Raw genomic sequence first — 22,430 nt, 5'->3', positions numbered from 1 at the left:
GGCAAGGGTCCCACATGGCGCTCAGACCTCTCCTACTGCGCCCGCTGCTCCTCTCAGCAGTGTATTTCGTCAGTCTGCCTGTTCTGCTCTCCGCTCTGGCTCTGGTGAATTCTCTCACCCTCCTGTGATTCTGACTGTACCCAGTGCTTGTATAAATCAATAAATCAATAAATCAATAAATCAATCTTTAAAAAAAAAGAAAAAGAAATTCGACTAGTTCTAAAAAATATAAAAATATGGGAACAATATTGCACCAATCTCAAGAGGAACACCCAGAGTGTCTAAGGATTTAAAACTTCTTAGAAGGAGCAGCTAAAAGAATAAATGCATTTAACCTGATTGATAGAAAATGAAACTCTTACTCGAAACAGTAAAGAAGTTATCAGGACATTGTGTGACTCAGTATGTCTAAAAGTGTTTTAGTTAAGAATGAACTTGCCCCGGATATGTACTGTTTGACCACTCACAACAGATGATGCTTAAATTTTTCTTCTAAGAGATCCAATAAAATAGCCTGATTAATCCCAGTGGGTCTTATTTTGTCTTTCTGTTATAGCAGTGAGACAAACTTATATTTTAAAATTCTGGAAGAAGGGCCTTCCTGGTGGCACAGCACCATGAGGCAATCCGTAGCCTCTGCAGCACGAGTTTGATCCCTGGCCGGCCAGGGAGCTACTCACATGGCGCAGCAGACCTCTCCTGTCTCGCCTGCTGCTCCCCTCAGCAGTGTACTTCGGTCAATCTGCCTGTTCTGTTCCCCACTCTGTCTCTCGTGAATCCTCCTCCCCCCCACCCCCCCGCATCTCTGGCCTATACTCCAGCTCTTGTATGCATAAATAAATAAATTTTAAAAATCTAGGAGGAGTGAAAGTATTGTTAGCATTGTTTTCATAGTAGTTTACCAGAAATTTCATGATTATGAAAATGATAACCTAATTGTGTGCAAACAGAACCAACTAAAATAGTTTTAGGAAAGGGAGGATAAAAGTAGTTTTCCAGAGATCCCTTGTTTTCTTTTAATTTAAGATTTTATTATATTTAGAAGAACTGGGGTATAGGTCAGAGGTGCAGGGAGTGAGAGGATTCACCAGAGACAGAGTGGGGAGCAAAGCAGGCTGATTACTGAATACACTGCTGAGGGGAGCAGTGGGTGAGTCAGGAGAGGTCTGCTGCACCACATACTGGGTCAGCTCCCTGGCTGGGGTTCCAACTCAGGCTATGAAGGTGGGCAGTCGCAGTGATAGCAGAGACTTAATCCCTGATTGTGTATTTTATTTCAGTTTCTGCTTTCAGGTTTTTCTCTAATCATTGAAACTGATTGGGTCTAAATATTGTAACTAACTGATACTGTAGTGCTTTATTTAAACCCTTTTATCAAGTGCTTCCCCTTGTGCTTTCTATGTGTTTACATTTAATTCTTACCTACACTCTGCAAGGTCATTAATGGTCACTTTCTGGAGGCGACACAGTTGAGGCTCCAATGAGTCTAGTTAGGCAGTGACACGAACTGTTGGAACTCTAAATTAGTGTTGTCCTGTAGTATTTTTTGTGATGATGCAATTGTTCTGTTTTTTAACTGTCCAGTAAAGCAGGCAGTAGTGAGAGGTCGCTATGGAACATCTGAGAAGTGGGTGATGATACTGAGGATCTTTACTGAAGAAATTTAAATTTTATTTAATATTAGTTAATTAAAATGTTAAATAGCTGCAGCTCTAGACTCTGGCTCTTCAGGCTGTGTGTGTCCATTTTCTATAGCTCTCTGCTCTACAGCAAGTACCATGACTATTAGAAAATAGTTCTAATCCACTGGTGCTACTGAGGGCCATCCACTCTCCTAACAAGTTAGTTAGTGCTGCTTGATTTCATTTTGGCAAACCTATGATTTTTTAGCTTTTTAATCATGAAACTTTTTTTTGTGTGTGTGGGACCTGGGGATGGAACCGGCGCTGCAGAGGCTGCGGGCAGCCTCGCAACTCAGTGCTCAACCGCTGCGCCACCAGGGAGGCCCAATCATGAAACATTTTAAACATATAAAAATAATAAAGAGAACTGTATAGGGCCTCCCTGGTGGCCTAGGGGTTAAGTCTCAGTGCTACCATTGCTATGACCTGAGTTAGATCCCGGCCAGGGCACTAATCCACACATGGTGCAGCAGACCTCTCCTGTCTCACCTGCTGCTCCCCTCAGCAGTGGATTTCCGTAAATCTGGCTGTTCTGCGCCCCACTCTGTCTCTGGTGAATCCTCTCATTCCACCCACACCTCTGGTCTGTACCACAGTTCTTCTATGCAAAAGACCCCCCCCCCAAAAAAAAACAAAAACCCAGACAAACAAAAAACCACTGTATGATGAACCTGTATCCCAGGTTTGACAGTTACCTTTGGTTCATTCTTTTTCATCTGTATGTGTACTCCTGGGTTATTTTGAAGAAATCCCCAGACAGGGCCTCCCTGGTGGTGCAGGGTTAAAGACACAGCACTGTCAATCTACTGCCAGCCACAGCAGCAAGAGTTCTAGTTCCAGTTCAATTGCAGCAGACCTCCCCTCTCTCCCTGCTGCTCCCCTCAGCAGTATATTTCGGTAGATCCGCCTGTTCTGCTCCCCACTTTGTCTGTTGAATCCTCTCAATGTCCTTCCATCCCCGCCTCCCTGCACCTCTGGCCTGTACCCCAGTTCTTGTATGCATAAATAAATCTCTTTTTTTCTAATTAAAAAAAAAATTTTTTTTAAAGATCTATCCATGCATACAACAGCTGGGGGTACAGGCCAGAGGTGCATGTGGTGAGAGGATTCACCAGAGACAGAGCGGGGAACAGAACAGGCAGACTGACTGAAACAGTCAGTCTGAGGGGAGCAGCGGGTGAGGCAGGAGAGGTCTGCTTCCCCATGTGGGTTGCTCCCTGGCCAGCCAGGGATCGAACCCACACCGCAGAGGCTGTGGACTGCCCCATAGTGCTGTGCTTAACCCCTTGCGCCACAAGGGAGGCCACTAAATAAATCTTAAAAAAAAAAGAAAGAAAAGAAAAGAAAAAAAAAGAAATCCCCAGCATGGCTGACTCTTAAAGCCAACTTTGGCTTTTCCTATTGAGCTGGATTTGAGGCTGCAGTACAATGCATCAGTTTAGAAGAATAAAAATGTTTTTTGCATTAGCTGGGGGAAAGGATGGGAAAGTATATTTAATACTAAAGAAAACCATGTCATCCTAATGCCAAATCCAAAACATATATATTAAATTTAAATATTTTGTGTTACTATCTTTTATTGATGTGATTACCTCATTTCGCCATGTCACAGTTCCTACTTCCAGGAGATGTTTTTACTATAACAAGGATTTGGAGGATAATGAACTCTCTGCAGTTGATAACCTTATGTATTTTTTTTTCACAGCTTGTCTAACTGTTCTATTTATATAAGCAGTCAAGCATTTTGGAGGTTTTTTTTTAACCTTTTTTTTTTTTTTTTTTGGGAGGATTCATAGTCTTATCAGTGAAACTAGAGGGTATTCTAGGAAGATAAGTGGAATTATTTTCAGCATTATAATGCTGTTCTTAACATTGGGGGTCTCAGACATAGTGTCCCACCTCAGCCTCAGTGCTGGTGGACTGGGTCTGGCCACCTAGAGGGTCCCCTTCCCAAGGTCACAGCTGCATAAGACTTTTTTTTAATCTGTTTATTTACTCAGTCTCTTTTTTTCAGGTTGGATACATTTCATTCATCTATTTTACAGTACACCGATTCTTCTTTTTTTTTTTAAAGACTTATTTATTTATGCGTACAAGAGCTGGGGCACAGGCCAGAGATGTGGGGGAGGTGAGAGGATTCACCAGAGACAGAGTGGAGAACAGAACAGGCAGATCGACCAAAGTATACTGTTGAGGGGAGCAGCGGGCGAGACAGGAGAGGTCTGCTGTGCCATGTGGGCTGCTCCCTGGCCGGCCAGGGACTGAACTCATGCAGCAGTTCCTGCGAACCGCCCCATAGGCCGCTTCGCACCACCAGGAAGGCCCTGATTCTTAACTCCATTCTACTAATGAGGCCATAGTAGGCTTTTTAACTCTCCTCTCCTCAAAAAGTGTTTTAGAGTGTTTACTAATTGCTTTCACCAGGATTTTTATGATGGCTAATTTAAGGTTTTTTTTTTTTTTTTTAAGATTTATTTATTTATTTATGCATACCGGCCAGAGGCGTGGGAAGTGAGAGGTTTCACCAGAGACAGTGGGAAACAACAGAACAGGCAGATTGACTGAAATACACTGCTGAGGGGAGCAGAGGGCAAGATGAGAGAGGTCTGCTGCACCATGTGGGCTGCTTCATAGTGCGGTGCTTAACCCCTTGCGCCACCAGGGAGGTCCTATTCTGGATATTTTGAATATCAGTTTATCAGACTCTGGATCTTGTTTAAATCCTGTGGAGAATATTGTTGCAGTACATTGGGCTAGGTTCAAGCTATATGTCCCAACTCCTCATGTGGTTTGTGGTTCTGATATATCAGTTATCAAAATCCTGTTTAGTAACCAGTCCGGGGTCTGGACATTTTGTGTCTGTTAGGTGGGGTTCTCAAAGCCTTTGGTTGTTGTGAATAGGATCAGATCTGTGTACTTGCAGTTTGGGGGGGTGGACTGTGGAAGTCATAAGCATCTTTGTAGTTTCCTTTCCCTGGTTTCTCCTCTGTCATCTTCCTGCTGCGTGTTTTTTTGGGACTGTTGTCACCCTCTGACTAGAAAGTGGGGTTCTAACTACTCTACTGTTTTGGGTACTTTTGTGATTACTGCTCTCTCTGGCTAGAGGTTTATCAATTTGATTGATCATCCTAAAGAACCAAATTTTTGTTTACTGATTTCCTTTGTTTTTCTTCTATTTCATTTCATTGATTCTGGTCTTACCTCCTTCTTGCTTAAATTGCTCTTGTTTTCCTAATTCCTTTTTTTTTTTTTTTAAGACTTATTCATTTATTTATTTATTTATTTATTTATTTATTTATTTATTTATGCGAGCACTGGGTACAGTCAGAAGTGTGGGAGGGTAAGAGAATTCACCAGAGCCAGAGCAGGGAGCAGAACAGGCAGATTGACGAAAACACTGCTGAGGGAGCAGCGGGCGGCAGGAGAGGTCTGCGCATCATGTGGGACCCTTGTCCAGCGGTCGGGGATTGAACCGGCACTGCCAGAGGCTGCAGGCAGCTTCGCAACCCAGCACCGGGTTTGCTTCAGAGTGCGGTGCTTAACCCTTGCACCACCAGGGAGGCTCCTCCTTTTTTATTTTTATTTATTTATGCATGCAAGAACTGGGTTGTAGGCCAGAGGTGCTGCCAGGGGGGGAGAGCCAGAGTGGGGAGCAGAAGAGAGGTATATCTACTGAAATCCACTGCTGAGGGGAGCAGCAGGGAGAGAGGAGAGGTCTGCTGTACCATGTGGGTCAGCTCCCTGGCTGGGGATTGAATTGGTGCTGCAGTGGCAGGTGATACTGAGACCTAACCCCCACGCCACCAGGGAAGCCCCCAATTCCTTTTTTTCTGACTGATTTTAAAATTTTTTATTGTTATTTTCCAGCATTTGGGCTGTGATGTTTTTAGTTTTTCCAGATAGGTTTTGTTGGAATTCTTAGATTTGTGAGTTTAGGGTTTTTATCAAATTTGCACAATTTCCATACTTTCAACTTCCTGAACTCCCGTGCCTTACATATGTGAGACCATTTAGTCCACTTGGTATTGTTCCTTTCCGTGTTGGATATGTCTGTTATAGGTTTCCAGGTGTACTGCAACCTCTGTGCAGTGGTTTATGTTTGCTGCATTGGCTCTAAGTTTGCTGCATTGTAATATTTTGAACCAGTATTGTTAACTTTTCTTTTTTGATATCGTATTTTGTTGCTCGGAAATTTCCATTTTTTAATAATTTCTGTTTCTCTGTTGGGATTTATGTTTGTTTCTTCATTGTCTCCATATTTTCCTTAAAATTTTTACCATTACATAATAGTGACTTTTAAAAGTCTTTGTTCCTTCCATCTTGTTTCTGTTGCTTTTGATTTTTTATCCCCTTTGGTTGTATATGGCAATTTCCTGTTTCACATTTCTTATAATTATCTTTTTTCATAATACTGGGTGTTGTGGACACTAGGACTTTGAATATCTGGATCCTGTCGCCTTTGAGGTTTGCTTTGGCAGATAAGTTGTTTGTTCTTTTCCTGTTAATTGTTCTGGGTTTACTTTTATGGTTATTTATTTGGCTTGATCTTTTCAGGATTTGTTTTTAAGTGTGAATGAAAGTGGGCCTTGATTAGCCTACCCTGAAGGTGTGGCCTGTATCTGCTGAATCCTGGCATGTTTAACTAAATCCTTTGATGGGTGTTTGGAACTCAGAGGTCGCCCAGCCACGTGTGAGCACCAGTAGTTCAGCTTGTGCTAGTTGGTGTTTGAACCTTACCCAGCTTCAGTAGACGCTTGCATCGGACTTGTTCAGCCTTATATTTGATTTTTTTACTTTATATTTGACTAGTGATTCCGGCACAGATTTCTGAAGCCTCATCTTGAACAGTCTCACTGATTTTCTGCTCCGAAATATTCCAGCCATCAGAGCAGTTACTAGCCCTGTCTGCTTAGATCCATGAAGATGCCATGCTCTGTTTGGCTCCCCCTCCTTACTCTACTGTCTGAAAAATGCCTCTAGGCAGAAAAAAGGATTTTCTTGGGAATTACCTTGTTTCTCTTCTAAGATCACACAGTCCTGTGTTAGCTCTCTGTCTAATGGCTGAAAATAGTTCTTTAATATTTACTTGCCAGGTTTATGCTTGACAGGATGTCAGTTATTTCTATGCATTTGGAGGCAGGGCTAAGCTTGTAGCACATGGGCATTTTTTTTTTTTAATCTAGTAGAACAGTTTATTCTGTTTTAATTATGTCCTGTTTTGCTTTATTATAGTACAGTATTAATGTTAAAATTTAACTGCTGATCAAAGATAATACTCTTGTTTCTACTATTATTGTATTTAATTTTGAATTAACATATGCCCACAAGAACAAAGAGAGTACTACAACAGTCATTCCTTACCAAGGGAAACCTTTACTCACAAGTTCTAATATTTTAAAAATTTTCCCAAATAGGGCCACCCTGGTGGCTCAGGGGTTAAAGTGTCAGCACTATGAAGCTATTACCAGCCATTGCAGCATGAGTTTGATCCCCAGCCAGGGAGCTAACCCACATATGGCAAGGCAGACGTCTCCTGTCTCACCTGCTGCTCCCCTCAGCAGTGTATTTAAGTACATCCACCTGTTCTGTTCCCCACTCTGTCTCTGGTGAGTCCTCTCACCCCTTCACTGCCTGCTGGCCTACACCCCAGTTCTTGTATGCATACATAAATAAAAATAAATCTTCTAAAAATAAAAGATTTTTTCCCCCAAATACAAGAGTTTCAGAAATGGAATTGTAGTCTTGTATTTTTTAAAATTTATTTATGCATACAAGAGCTGGGGTACAGGCCAGAGGTGTCGGGGGTGAGAGGATTCACCAGAGACAGAGTGGGGAGCAGAACAGGCAGACTGACTGGAATACGCTGCTGAGGGGAGCAGAAGGCGAGTCAGGAGAGGTCTGCTGTGCCAGTGGGTAGCTCCCTGGCTGGGGATTGAATTCATGCTGCAGAGGCTTCAGATAGCTTCACAGTGCTGTGCTTTGCCCCCTTGCGCTGCCAGGGAGGCCCATCCAATTGTTTTAATATGGGCCATTCTCATTGTGATTTGTATTCTGTGTCAATCCTGTTGGTAATTTGCATTTCTTCTTTGAAAAAGTTGTAGACCTGTATTTTTACTTAATTTTACTGTGGAGAATTCAACAGATCTGTTTGTCACATTGTTTTACAAAACCTGTTTTAAATGAATTAAATATGAAATCTGTTCTCAATGTTATGTGTAGTATTTTGCATTTACTTAAGTAAACTTAAGTTACAAAAAATTATGCTTCTTGTTTTGGGTAAGAATCTTGTAATATATTCCCTCCACACAGTCCTGTAGAATCAACTTTAGTGATGGTGTTACATGTGATTTTAAAACACACACATGTAAACCTAGTATTTTGTATACACTTTTTGAGTGGTTCAAAGGCTCCTCATGACTGTATCTTCTATTTTAAGACTGCTTTTTAAAACTTTTATTTTAATTAGACAAAAACTTTTGTTAAAAGTAGATAGATCTGGTCTTATAATATGTTGGATCCGGGATAGAAAGTTGTGGAAGGATGATACACTAGTTCCTATTTTTCTTGTTAACCCTGTTTGCTAATATAGATTATCCTTCCCCAAAAGCAGAAATTTGAAGGAAAATGTATGAGATACGTTAGACTTATGTTGTGACCTTCAATCAAACTGGAAATAATACTCTCCTTTGTAATGAATGAATAACCAGTTGTAGAAGGTGGTACCTTTAGGAAAAAAGAAGTTGAGATCCATTTCCTTAAATGCATGACTATTCTTGATTTGGCAGGAGACTGAATTTTTAGTAGTCTGCGGGTATGAATTATTTTTACATGTCAGGTTGAGGGAGATAATTGGGTTAATGACATTGAATATAGTTTCAATAAGAAAGACAGCCAAATTTCATTAATTGGAAACATAATAATTAGCAACTGAAATGTAATTACTGTTCTGAAGTGTGATAATATAAAGCAAGTGCTATAGTATGCCTCATTCAAAGAAAGTGGAATTTGGTTTTTAATTTTTACTTGGTGAGCTATTTTTTTGGGGAAGTTACTCAGTTTGTAATTCTGTATGTGTGCTCATTTTTTTCACCTTATTTTTGGAATTTTTTGTCTGTAATTTAAGTAATTAAGAAAAAGTTGAACAGTTGAATTTGTTAGATCTGATAAAGGATTAAAACTCTTAGTTGCAGTCACATTTAGGCTAATTAAAATTTAATAAAATTAGAAAGAATTCTGAACTGGGACTCAGAGGGTCTAGACTCTAATGTAAATCTCACTCTCTCCGTACATGGCTTCTGGTAATGGCTTGTTTTCTGAATCCTTCCTGTACAACAAGAGTAGAACTTTTTGTGCTTAGTTTCTAGAAGTATCATGATGAACAAATGAGATGTTAGTATAAAATTTCTTTGAAAGCTGTAGTGCTGTAAACAATGTAAGATGTATCTAGTAAGACCATGAAAAAAACAATTAGAATCCTGAATATTTTAACTCGAATTATATGAAAGAAAGTTTTTTTATATACTAATCTGAATTTTATATATATGTATACATACACATTTTTTTCACTGTGACTTGTGTCAGCATTGCATTAACTATTCCTCCTAGATATTGAATATAGTGGTTCAAAAGTTGTGAATCAAATTTGTTTAAACTTGAGACATTGAATTCTGGCATAGGGTATCATCTTTCTTTCTGTAACATACATTTCTTTAAAAAATTATAATGAGGGCCTCCCTGGTGGCTCAAGGGGTTAACATGTAACCTATGAAGCAATCCGCAGCCACTGCAGCACGAGTTTGATCCCCTGCCAGGGAGCTACCCACATGGCGCAGCAAACGTCTCCTGACTTGCCTGCTGCTCCCCTCAGCAGTGTATTTCAGTCAGTCTGCTTGCTCTGCTCCCCACTCTGTCTCTGGTGAATCCTCTCACACCCCACACCTCTGGCCTGTACCCCAGTTCTTGTCTGCATAAATAAATAGATCTTTAAAAAAATTATAATGAGGGCCTCCCTGGTGGTGCAGGCGGTTGAGCGCAGCGCTGTGAAGCTGTCCGCAGCGCCGATTCGATCCCTGCCGGCCTCAGAGCAACCCACATGGTGAGCAGACCTCTCCTGTCTTGCCTGCTGCTCCCGTCAGCAGTGTATTTTTGTCAGTCTGCCTGTTCTGTTCCCTGCTTTGTTTCTGGTGAATCCTCTCACCCTCCCTTGTGTCTTGCCTGTACCCCGGCTCTTGTATAAATAAATAAATCTTTAAAAAAAAATCTTGAAAAAGGGCCTCCCAGGTGGCGCAGCGGTTGAGCGCTGGGTTGCGAAGCTGCCTGCAGCCTCAGCTGCGCCGGTTGGATCCCTGGATGCTCCCCGGCCACGGGAGGAGGGTCCCGCATGGCGCGCAGACCTCTCCTGCCGCCCGCTGCTCCCCTCAGCAGTGTACTTCGGTCCTTCTGCCTGCTCTGCTCCCCGCTCTGGCTCTGGTGAATTCTCTCACCCTCCCGTGCTTCTGACTGTGCCCAGTGGTTGTAAAATAAATAAATAAATCTTAAGGGCCTCCCCGGTGGCACAGCGGATGAGCGCTGGGTTGCGAAGCTGCCCACAGCCTCTGCGGCGCCAGTTCGATCCCCGGCCGCTGGCGAGGGTCCCACATGGCGCGCAGACCTCTCCTGCCGCCCGCTGCTCCCCTCAGCAGTGTACGTCAGTCCTTCTGCCTGCTCTGCTCCCCGCTCTGGCTCTGGTGAATTCTCTCACCCTCCCGAACTTCTGACTGTACCCAGTGCATGTATAAACAAAAAACAAACAAACAAACAAATAAAACATGCCTCTATTTAAAAAAAATAAATCTTAAAAAAAAATCTTGAAAAAAAATTATAATGAAAGCACATGTTGATACTTAAATGTCAAATAGCTCTTAAAGGTTTTCGGTGGAAAAAATATATCCTATTTCCACTCCAGAGTCAAGGATCCTCGGGTTTGCTAGCCACTTTCATTGGTGTTTGATTTCTTGCTGTTTACATATATCACTGTTTATTGATAAATGACTTTTAGATATTTGTTGACTTCTGTTTATGGAAAATGAAGACTTAAAAACCTCATCATTCACATATTTGCCCACTTTTTTTTTTTTTTTTTTTTTTTATAGAGGCATGTTTTCTTTCTTTATTTGTTTGTTTTTTCATTTATACATGCACTGGGTACAGTCAGAAGCGCGGGAGGGTGAGAGAATTCACCAGAGCCAGAGCGGGGAGCAGAGCAGGCAGAAGGACCGAAGCACACTGCTGAGGGGAGCAGCGGGCGGCAGGAGAGGTCTGCGCGCCATGTGGGACCTCCTCCGGTGGCCGGGGAGCAGCGGGGATCGAACCGGCGCCGCAGAGGCCGCGGGCAGCTTCGCAAGCCAGCGCTCAACCGCTGCGCCACCGGGGAGGCCCCCACTTTCTTTTTACGCATTACTCCACCATGGTTGTATCACAATGTTTGTAAACTAGTATTGAATTGAATACTTAAAATTATGTTATTATGCATATAATGTTCACTGTTAAGTCAAATATGTCACTAAGACCATTCTTTTCTTAAACATGCTTTTATTTTTCCTGGATTCAGTAGCTGTCTTAGTTATTCAGCTGCCTAGTTCTTGGTAGATCTATTGCTCATTTTCTTCAAATGTACTTACAATTCTGCCATGTGCTTATAAATACTATTTTCCATATTGTGAGGTACACCAATTGGTGGAAATTTATCCCTTAGTAATGTTTGGCTTCCTGCTTCATTTTGTAGTTGTTCTGGAATTTTTTTTTTTTTACATTAAATTCCTTATTTACTAAGGTCCATGTTGTTTTTGATTATTTTTAATAGCTTTTTAAGTGCACAAAGATAAAACTTTAGCTTTCTCAGAAATTTTACAGTGCTATTTTACTTGTATTCTTGATTGATAATTTGACTGACTATAGAATTCTGGGTTGAAACTTACTTTTGCTTTGAGTTTTGAAGGCTATATATAGTTTTCAGCCTTTCAGCAGCATTCCATTATTATTTGGAATAAAAGTTCTGTGTCCTTCTGAATGTAGATATTTGTTGTGTGACTTTCTTTTCTTTTGTGATGTTTTGAAGCAGCTTTCTTTATTTCCAGGCTTTGAAATTTCACTGTGATGTAACTGGTGTGGGTCTTTCCTCCTTCCCGCCACCCATTGGTTCACATGCACTTGTCCCATTGGACCTGAGAGACTTGCCTTTAGTAAAAAAATAGTATTTTAAAATGCAGTTTGTACACCTTTACTTTTTATCAGTTTTTATTTATCTAACACATATTAGATCTTTTGGATGAGCTCATGATTTTATTTTTCCTGTATTTATATTCTGTTTCTTTGTTTTACTTTGTGTATTTGAACTAGACAGATCAATAGATTGATATGCAATATCATATATTACATGTTATTGCTAAGTGTTCATATTAGATACGCATATACATACTAACTGGCATTTTGGTGGGACTTAGGAGAGTATGGTTCTTTTTGTTGCCTTTAACAGAGTCCAGAACTTAGCATTGAATTTCAAATTGCTTGCATTTCTTCCTAAACGCAAATTTTTCTTTTTTGTTTTAACAGAGATGTTATGAGCATAAACAGTATAGAAATGGATTGAAATTCTGTAAACAAATCCTCTCTAATCCCAAATTTGCAGAGCATGGAGGTAAGTGTAAATAGCATACACTTACTTGTAAGTATAAGTAGATTAAGTTTTGTTTACTTGTCTGTCTTCAGTTTTTTTGGGTGCTGTTACTCTCATCCTTGACTCCTGTGAAAAGATGCTTAAAACAGTATTTTGAATTGTCAAAACAGCGACACATTCTACATGAATTATGACTTACTTCTGTATTGAATATATTAGCAGGTGATCCTAGGATGACCAATGTGCTGATTTTAGTAAATAAGTTTATTTAAGATGTTAGAAGAAAATTTGCTTTACATCTTCAGTTGAGCTGAAGACATTTTATCCTTTACAGCAAGCTTATTCCCTAAGTGTCTGGTCTTTTGCTCTGAACCAACATCTTTCTATTGAACATTGTATCTTAATTCATATTTAAGATATAATTTTTATTTTGTAATGTACTGAAAATTTATGTAGCTTTTGCCTAGGTGAGGATAGACTATTGGGTGGTGAAATGTCTGTAAAGCAAGGGGAGAATGTGTAGCTACACTTGAGAAGAGGCAAAGGGAAAAGAAGCTTTTGGCCGTCTGACCTGGATGCACTTAGGCTGCCCGGAGGTTTCGATTGGCTACTGTTCTCTAGGTATCGCCAAGTGGAGCCAGGAGTGGTGCTGAAGCGCTCTTCTAGTTCTTTCACGAGAATACAATTGTTTGGCTATGGAAAGCAGTGGGAATAAAAGTGTCTAGGGTTCTCTCTCCCCTTTTCATTGTTAAAACGTACTTCTTTTTGCTGGCCAGCTGGATGTTAGGTTTTTCTCTGTTCATTTCTGAAGTACGCCTGCCAGTCCCTAACTCTTGCTAAGGTAATCATGATAGCGTTCAGTGTGGTGGAGCTCCTGCTTCCATTCTTTATAAAATGTGGTGTTTCCTCTATTTTAGCAGATCTGTATAGCAAGTGTCATAAATAATGAAAGTTGTTTTTTTTTAACAGTACTTAAGGTTATGGTTTGCTTTAAACTTAAGGGAACCCTGAATGAAATTAAGACACTTAATAGTGACCGATAAACTTGTAAGAAATAGATTTTTACCTCTTTGACAACAAAGATATTTTCTGCAGTAGCTTGCTAATTTGCCTACTTGGCAAATATTTTGTTTGCTACCTTTTCCTTTAAATTTACACATGAAAAAAATAAATTTATACATAGTTTTGCCCCCTTTCCCTTCCACTTCCTTATGTGAATTTTCCAATTAATGTTGATTTTTTTCAGGATCATACCACTAATCTTTATCTTCTAATTCTTTTGTAAATTCTAAGTTTTAGTCATAGAAGGCAGATAAAATCATGAGTTCTTTTTATTCTTTTATGCTTTATAAGATACATATGAGAAATTCTTTTTCCTTTTCTGAAAACTTAATGGTTTATGCAACTATTTCAGTCTGTTGATTGCAAATGCTATGTCTCTGATATCTTTTACTTGTATATTCAGTAGTAATCCCAATGAATTTATTTTAAAAGTTTGAAAATCAGAAATGTAGAAAATTGATGTCTATCTTTTAATCATTGACTAGTACATTTAATCTTCATGTAACTTGGGTTCACAGAAACAGTCTTTTTAAGATAAAGTTTTTCACACTTTAAAGGAGCTTTATTTTACAAGTTCCTCCATGGAATTCCTCTGAAGAACAGTAACAGAGTCACTGCATCTTGTTGACATATGAGTTAACCAGATTTTCTTTCCAGTGTGCAATTTGTGCTCATTTTCTGAAACACACATTTCAGAAATGTGTGTGTGCTCAGTTTGTCAGTTTTTAAATATTTTAATTCTGTACAAATTTGGAAAATTTCCCAGTAATCTCCTTTAAATTTTTAAATACTTACGATAATCGGACCTTTGTTTTTGAGATTATGATTACAGTTTTAGTTTATTTTTTCAGATGTTAATTTCTTTTCTTTTTCTTCCTTCCTTTTTAATAGAAACCCTGGCTATGAAAGGATTAACACTGAACTGTTTGGGAAAAAAGGAAGAGGCTTACGAATTGGTTCGTAGAGGATTGAGGAATGACTTGAAGAGTCATGTGTGTATCCTTTTTGGAAGATTGGGGTGTCTTAAGCTAAGGTTGTAATTTTGAGTGTTAGATCTGTTAGAGTCTTCTAACCCTGTAACTCCAGAGATGATTCTTTCTTAAATTGGATAACAGCAACTTCCTTCATTCAGGGAACATTTTTATATAGTTACACATTCTAGTATTATATATAGTCATAGATAATTGGGACCTTCTTTTTAAAATGTCTATGGAAATTCTTTCTATACATTATGCAGATTCACCCTTTTCATAAATTTTTTTTTAAAGATTTATTTATTTATGCATACAACAACTGGGGTACAGGCCAGAAGTGTGGTGGGTGAGAGGATTCACCAGAGACAGAGCTAGGAGCAGAACAAGTGGATTGACTGAAATACCCTGCTGAGGGGAGTAGCAGGCGAGTCAGGAGAGATCTGCTGTGCCATGTGGGTAGCTCCCCGGCCAGGGATCGAACTCTTGCTGCAGTGGCTATGGACAGCTTCATAGGTTGCGTCTTAAACCCCTTGAACCACCAGGAAGGCCCACCCTCCTCATACATTTATTTATTTATTTATTTATTACATTTATTTATTTGTTCATACAAGCACTGGGTACAGTCAGAAGCGCGGGAGGGTGAAAGAATTCACCAGAGCCAGAGTGGGGAGCAGAACAGGCAGAAGGACCGAAGTACACTGCTGAGGGGAGCAGGGAGCGGCAGGAGAGGTCTGCGCACCATGTGGGACCCTCCTCCGGTGGCCGGGGAGCAGCGGGGGATCGAACCAGCGCTGCAGAGGCTGCGGGCAGTTTCACAACCCAGCGCTCAACTGCTGCACCACCGGGGAGGCCCCCTCTTCATAAATTTAGAGGCAATACAATATGGACCATTAGAGAGGCAATATAGTGCTGGTTGATATTGAGAGCGCAGTTTCCTCCTGTGATTTTAGGGTGTAGTTACCTCATTTGTAAAACGACAGTAATTATATCCACATCACTGTGGGGGTGTAGAGGGTTAATGATGAGATAGTAAGATGCTTAACATTAGTGCCTGAAAAAGCTAAGTACACCTATACCTCATAAATTTTATTTTGTTCGGGCAGTGTGAGGGTTATGAACAAGTACAAATGCCTAGGGAACATAGAAAAAAAATTGTGGGTTGTTATTTTTTAGATAGTTTTTAAACAAATATTTCTTTATCTGTTTTGTGTACTAAAGCAATTTTAAGTGCTGAAACAGTATATTTTCAAGTGTTAGCAGGCCCCTGGCATAGTGAGGCAAAGATGGATTTTGTTCTCAAAGAACTTAGCCTTTTGAGGAAGGATACTTATTAGACGCATCCACAGAACACTTTCCAGTGCTACATAAAATGTTACAGCTTATTGAAAAATTATACCTAATCTGGTAAAGCAGAAGTGAGTTGGGAGTAACAGAAACTAAAAAAGTAAGCAAAGAATAATTAATACGGCTGTTGTTGCTATCTTTTCATTGATTTTAATGATTGTATATTACCATGATTTGTTTAACCGGGTTCCTCCTGATGGATAGGTTTCTTTAAATTTTCAGTAACATTAAACACTCCGGGGATAATTTTTTGGGAGGTAGAGATCAGAGGCAGTTCAAAGGCTGTTATAGCCCTTGTGCACTCTGATAGGAATGTAAACTGGTATGGCTGATGAGAAAATATGTACATGGCCACCGTGGAAAACAGTGTGGCGGGTCCTCAAAAAATGAAAAAGAAAACCACCATGTGACCCTGTACTTCCACTTCTGGGTATCTATTTCAAGAAAGTGAAAACACTAACTTGAAAAGGTATATGCACCCCCAGGTTCATTGCAGCTGTTACTTACAGTTGCTAAGTCATAGAAACAAGCTAAGTGTCTGTTGATAGACAATTTTGTAAAGAAAATGTGTGTGCACATACAGACACACAAGGATATAATCAGTCATACATAACATAAAGGGTGAAGTCTTACTCTTTGTGACAGCATATGGACCATGAGTGCATCATGCTAAGTGAAATAAAGTCAGAAAGACAGAATGTGGTATGACCTTACTTAAATGTGGAATAAAGACAAAACAATAGAACAGCCCCAAAGATTCTGAGTTCATAAGTCCAGAGAACAAATTGGTGGTTGCCAGAGGGAGCTTGGGTAGTGGAGCATAAAGCACATATCCCAGTTATAAAATAAATGAGTCCTGGAGATGTGCTGTATTGCGTGGTGCCTGTGGCTAACACAGGATTGCATATTTTAAAGTTACTGATGGTAGACCTCTTAAAAGTTCTCAATCAGGGCCTCCCCAGTGGCACAGCGGTTGAGCGCTGGGTTGTGAAGCTGCCCGCAGTCTCTGCAGCGCAGGTTCGATCCCCGACTGCTCCCCGGCCACCGGAGGAGGATCCCTCATGGCGCGCAGACCTCTCCTGCCGCCCACTGCTCCCCTCAGCAGTGTACTTCGGTCCTTCTGCCTGTTCTGCTCCCTGCTCTGGCTCTGATGAATTCTCTCACCCTCCCGCGCTTCTGACTGTACCCAGTGCATGTATAAATTAAAAAAAAAAAAAAAGTTCTCAATCACAAGAAAAATAATTTTTTGCTAACTATGTATGGTGATGGGTGTTAACTAGACTTATTGTGGTGACCATTTTGCAGTATATGCAAATATCAAATCAAATTGTACACCTGAAGTAATGTTACAGGGCAACTACCCTTTAGCTTAATAAAACAAAAAGCAAGTGATCTATGAAGTCCCCTGGCCTTCTTCTCTTGCAGTGGTGCCGGTGGTGGTCACGTAGTCCAGACAGCATGAAGTTGAAGAAGAGTTGCCCAACCTCACTGGATGTGCAGGAGAGAGCAGTAAACTTTCATTGCCACTGTAGGAGGCGGGGACCAGAGGATTGGTGCCCATGCTTGAGAGAGGTGATCAAGTCTTTGAAGTTGCAGGGCACTGGTGACAAATAAGGAGCAGTGGGATCAGATTATGAAGGCTGATGTGTCTTATGTTAGGCTTTTAAAATCATATTCCAACCAAATGAAAAGATTTTGCTAAACTGCACTTTGTCATTTATATTAAGCAATTATGTTAAATAAAGGTTACTTTTCAGTAAAATTTATATTAAATGTGTTTTCAGTCATACATGCTGCCCTAGGCAGTCTGTATTTTACTGACTGTGTTGAGGATCCCTGGCATGAAAGTTGTTAGATTGAGAAGTTTGAAACTGATCTACAAGAAAAATAAGTTTTTGGAATGTGAAGATTTTCTTTTGATTATGTGTGTTTTAGAAAAGTTACTCTGGCAGGAGAAAAAAGTAGAGACTGAGGGTGGAAGCTGGGTAGTATTGTAGTAGTTAAGCGCTAACGTAGACAGACCTTACATATGTTAGGGGGCCAGCTTTTACGAATGTCCACTCTTCATAATGTTTTGTATGACCTACTATGATTTTGCTTATGTATTTGTGTCATTTACGCAGACTTTGAATGCAGGAGACTATCCTTTTTGATCATTTACACATCCTGACTATTAAGAAATTTTAATGATTTGTTAAGTGAATGAATGTTGTTTTATGTGCAGTTGTGTACTTCTAACTAGAGAAAGGAAAATCTATGATTTAATTATGTTACAGATACTTCTTTTTCTTTTTAATAATTAAGGTCGTGCCTAGCATTTATTTCTGCCAGCCAGTAAGCATTTTATATACGGTATTCCACCTAGTCACCAAACCATTGTATTTTGCTGTATAGACTATTTCTGTTTATACTTTATAACTGAAGAAACATAATTAGACTAAATAACGTGTTGAAGGTCACAGATCTAATAAGGCAGGCAAGACCTAATTTTCTCTGGCTCAAGAAGCTGTGCTGTTTTCCATTGTATATTAAACCGCCTTCTAGCTTTATATTGCTTCCCTTTTTAAGCTCTTAGTTTGTAAATAGCTATAGTTCTCCAAGTTTCCTGGTAAATATTGGAATATTATTTCTTGACTTGTAGGTTGTGTCCTTAACAAAATTGTTTAGGTTGGCACGTTTATGGGCTTCTTCAGAGGTCAGACAAGAAATATGATGAAGCTATTAAGTGTTACAGAAACGCGCTAAAATGGGATAAAGACAATCTTCAAATCTTAAGGGACCTTTCCTTACTACAGATACAAATGCGAGATCTTGAAGGTTATAGGGTAAGTAAAATAGAGGCTTTTTTATCCTAAGGGGAAACTGGTGTTAAGATCTTTAAAAATTTTTTTGAATACGTCTTTTATAATAAAACCTTCTATTTTAAAAAATTGAATTATCTCCTCTTCCCAATTGGATCATCTCTTTCTTCCAATGGTGATTATATGTATGTCTAGAATAACAACTTTAAAGAATGTATTTTACTGTGAATGAGATTTGGGTTTTATGTAGACTTGAGTTAATTCAGTGAAAATTATCATGTATGTATAAAACTTCTATTGCAAACATGTAAATAGTACCTTTATTTCTCACATTTTCCAGGGAAACACATATTTTTTGCCTTCTGCTTACCTGCATTGAGAATAGTCTCTTGGTAGCTACGTTTTATCTTTGAAATCATTTGGCTCTCCTTAGACTTATTTTATCTTCTTCTGCATGTACTACCCACTGAGTTGTTTCTGTGGATGTTAACTTAGAGGTTGGGCACTCACTGTAGTTTTTAAATAAATTTTGAATAATTTTTTTCTTTTGTACTGTCTTTTCCATTCTATCTCTTTTGTTAGAGTTAGTAGATGCACAAATAAAAAAGGATTTTTGAAAGAGTTTAAACAGGGGCCTCCCTGGTGGCACAGGGGTTAAAGTCTCTCTCAAGCTATCTGCAGCCACTGTGTCCTGAGTTCCATCTCCGGCCAGGGAGCTGACCCACGTGGCATAGGAGACCTCCCCTGGCTCACCTGCTGCTCCCCACAATAGTGTATTTCAGTAGATCTGCCTGCTCAGCTCCCTACTCTGTCTTTGGTGAATCGTCTTTCCCGCATCTCTGGCCTACACCCCAGTATAAATAAATAAAATAAATCTTAAAAAAAAAAAAAAAGATTTTAGACAGTTATCTTGGAGGCGTGGCGTCATTTGTGTCTTTTCACAAATACCTCTTTGCCTCTGTTTGAAACTGTTTTCTATTATTGTTCTAAGCTCTGTGCTGCATATTCCTCACTGTTGTGGGGTAAATATGATCTTTTAAGGAAAAATTTGCTTTAACTGTAAATCTAAGAAAAAGTGTTGTTTTCTTCCCCCCTTAAAGGAAACGAGGTATCAGTTACTCCAGCTTCGACCTGCACAGAGAGCATCATGGATCGGCTATGCTATTGCTTACCATTTATTAGAAGATTATGAAATGGCAGCAAAGATTTTAGAAGAATTTAGGAAAACACAACAGGTAAATTAGTCTGAGTCTAAGAATAATGAAAAAGAAGATTACATGAACTTGATAGCTTTATTTTGAAATAGTTTCAGACTTGACAGAGAACTTACAAACTTACAGAGAAGAATAATGAAAAAGAACTCCATATAGGAGTCCATACACTCACTAATTGCTAATATTTTACACATTTATTCGACAATATCTACTCCTCTGTTTAATTTTGTTCCCAAAACATTTGGAAATGGAGACATCGTACTTTTGTTCGTAAGTGTTTCAGTGTATGGTATAAGAAAAACTCTAGTTGCATCTTTACAGATAATATGTACAAATTATCAGGCATTAGGAAATTTAACATTGATAGATTATTTTCTAATCCACAGGCCATATTTAAGACTTACTAATTGTCTTACTTATATCTTTTCTAGCAATTTCTTTTTCACTTCAGGATTCAATTTAGAACCATACCTTGCATTCACTTGTTATTTTCCTTGAGTCTCTTTTTAATTTGGAATAGTTTCAAAGATTTCTTTGTGTTTCATGACAATTGATAGTTTTGAAGAATCCAGGGATGGCGCCTTTGTGGAATGTCCATCAATTTGGATTTGTTTGCTATTTCTCACTATTAGGTATAGTTGTGCATTTTTTGCAGGAAATCACAGACGCACTGTTCTCTCACCTTGAGAGGCACAGTGGTAACATGATGTCTACATATGAAACACATGATGTCTGTTGTATCTGATTATTTGTAAGGTGATTTCTGTCATTTTTCTTCACTATAAACTTGGTATTTTTTTCCTCTTTGTTTTTAATAAGTAACTTGAGACTTAATGAGTAGCCTGTTGTTCCTTATCAGGTTTTTGCCACTAATTTTGGTATCACTGATTATGATTCTTGCCGTTAATCAGTGATTCCTGTGACAGCTGCAAAATGGTGATTCGTGAGTTCCTTCTAGATTTATTTAATATTTTACCATTAAGTAAGCACTTTTCTTCCTTGCCTTTTTATTTACTATTTGCTTACCATTTATTAGAAGGATTTTTATTTACTAATTGCTTACCATTTATTAGAAGATTATGAAATGGTAAGGATTTATTGGATACTTATTCAATGGATTGTAAGTATTATTGTCATTGCTTGCTAAGTTGCTCCCTAAACAGGTATTTGGGAATTTTTAAAAAGTTTCGTCAATAAGCTAATATCTATTTACCTCTTATATGCGTTTGTATGTAAAAAATTTCCTAATATGAAAACAGTCCTTACTATTAGTATTCCTTATATCCACTTATAGACATCACCTGATAAAGTGGATTATGAATATAGTGAACTACTTTTATATCAAAATCAAGTTCTTCGGGAAGCAGGTCTCTATAGAGAAGCCCTGGAACATCTTTGTACCTATGAAAAGCAGATTTGTGATAAACTTGCTGTAGAAGAAACCAAAGGTATTTTTTTTTTAAGAATGTCGTTTACTGTTTTATGTAACTATGCAAAGAGCAAGTCTGAAAAATCTAGTTGCTGCAGATAAATTGTGTATAATACACATTTTGAAGATAGAAAACCTATTTGTAATTCATGCGCTTTGAATAATTTGGAAAAATATTTAAACAATGGATATTATTGATAAAGAAAAAATATTTGCAAATAATAAAAAATTGAATGAAGTGATTCAATATATTAATTTCTTTAAAGTATATTTGATCAGAAAATACAGGGTTTGCTCACAACATTGGAGACAATTACTTAATTTCCTAAGACAGAAGATTAAATTTCTTAGAAACTGCTTGTTAGCTTCTTTATTACTAGTAGCATATATTGATAAACCAGAGATTACTACAGGACATTCCTAGGGTTTTTATAATTATATCATTGTCTCTCTGGACATGGCTTGAAACCAGAGATTTGGTTTCATATGTGTGGATTGTAATAGATGGCTTATATCCCTCAATAAGGTTCTTCAATGTTGCCATTTATTAGAAAGCTGAGAAAAAGAAATCTTATAGTTCTCAAAGTTGAGGAAGTGATTATGGAAAGTGAAAGAAGAATTAACAAAAAATTGAAAATACAAGTAATTTCTAAGAATTACAATCTTAAATTTTTTTCTTTTTTGCCCTTGCTAGTACAAGAAACTGAAGTTTGCTGGGTTTAAATTCCTTTGGTTCCCTTAAATTTCAATACTAGAAAAGTGTGCTGTGTGTGTACACAGTGAATATACCCATTATATAGATGAAATAACAGTAGAGGTAAATGCTACAGGCAAGAAAAACTACACGTCCAAAGATCCTGGAGTTCAGTAGTTGTGGCTGAGTGGTCAGTTAGTTATGAAGAGATTTCTGATAGAATGGAAAGGTCAAGGATCGGAAAAATACCAGTCAGTGGTCCTTCATGGGCTACTTAGTAGCTGTCTGACATGGGGGAAACCTTAGGCTTCGGTTTCTTTATGAAAATACACAATAATTTTTCAGAGTGCTCTTAAGTACTTTGTTTCACTTGATCTGTTGATTACCTGATTAGTGAGGAAGAATGGCAGCTATGCTCATTTAGATGAGGACTCACTGACCAGTGGGTATTATCAGTTTGGAGGTCATAGGCGATCTTGTCAAAGTACTTCCATCATTTGAAGTAGGGTGGGGTGGTAAAAGCGCGCAAACAAATCAAGTAGATTTAAATGTGATCGGAAGTAGAAGAATTGAAAA

At 38.8% G+C, this 22,430-nt stretch overlaps 1 protein-coding gene across 1 annotated transcript in view; it reads left to right on the top strand.

The window, feature by feature from the left end:
* Positions 1 to 1,218: 1,218 nt before the first annotated feature.
* LOC119247064 (N-alpha-acetyltransferase 15, NatA auxiliary subunit-like) overlaps positions 1,219 to 22,430 on the top strand; it is a 24,972-nt gene continuing 3,760 nt past the window's right edge. The window contains exons 1-6 of the mRNA XM_054696788.1: positions 1,219 to 1,224; positions 12,273 to 12,357; positions 14,290 to 14,394; positions 18,384 to 18,541; positions 19,618 to 19,752; positions 21,026 to 21,179. Of these exons, the coding sequence (XP_054552763.1) occupies positions 1,219 to 1,224; positions 12,273 to 12,357; positions 14,290 to 14,394; positions 18,384 to 18,541; positions 19,618 to 19,752; positions 21,026 to 21,179 (643 nt within the window). The remainder of the gene's footprint in view (positions 1,225 to 12,272; positions 12,358 to 14,289; positions 14,395 to 18,383; positions 18,542 to 19,617; positions 19,753 to 21,025; positions 21,180 to 22,430) is intronic.

Source organism: Talpa occidentalis, unplaced genomic scaffold (assembly GCF_014898055.3).
Source record: "Talpa occidentalis isolate TD23 unplaced genomic scaffold, MPIMG_talOcc4v2.1 talOcc4.16, whole genome shotgun sequence".
NCBI classification, from domain to species: domain Eukaryota; kingdom Metazoa; phylum Chordata; class Mammalia; order Eulipotyphla; family Talpidae; genus Talpa; species Talpa occidentalis.
Note: the sequence above shows the minus strand (reverse complement) of the source record. Positions and strands in the feature narration are given on the sequence as shown.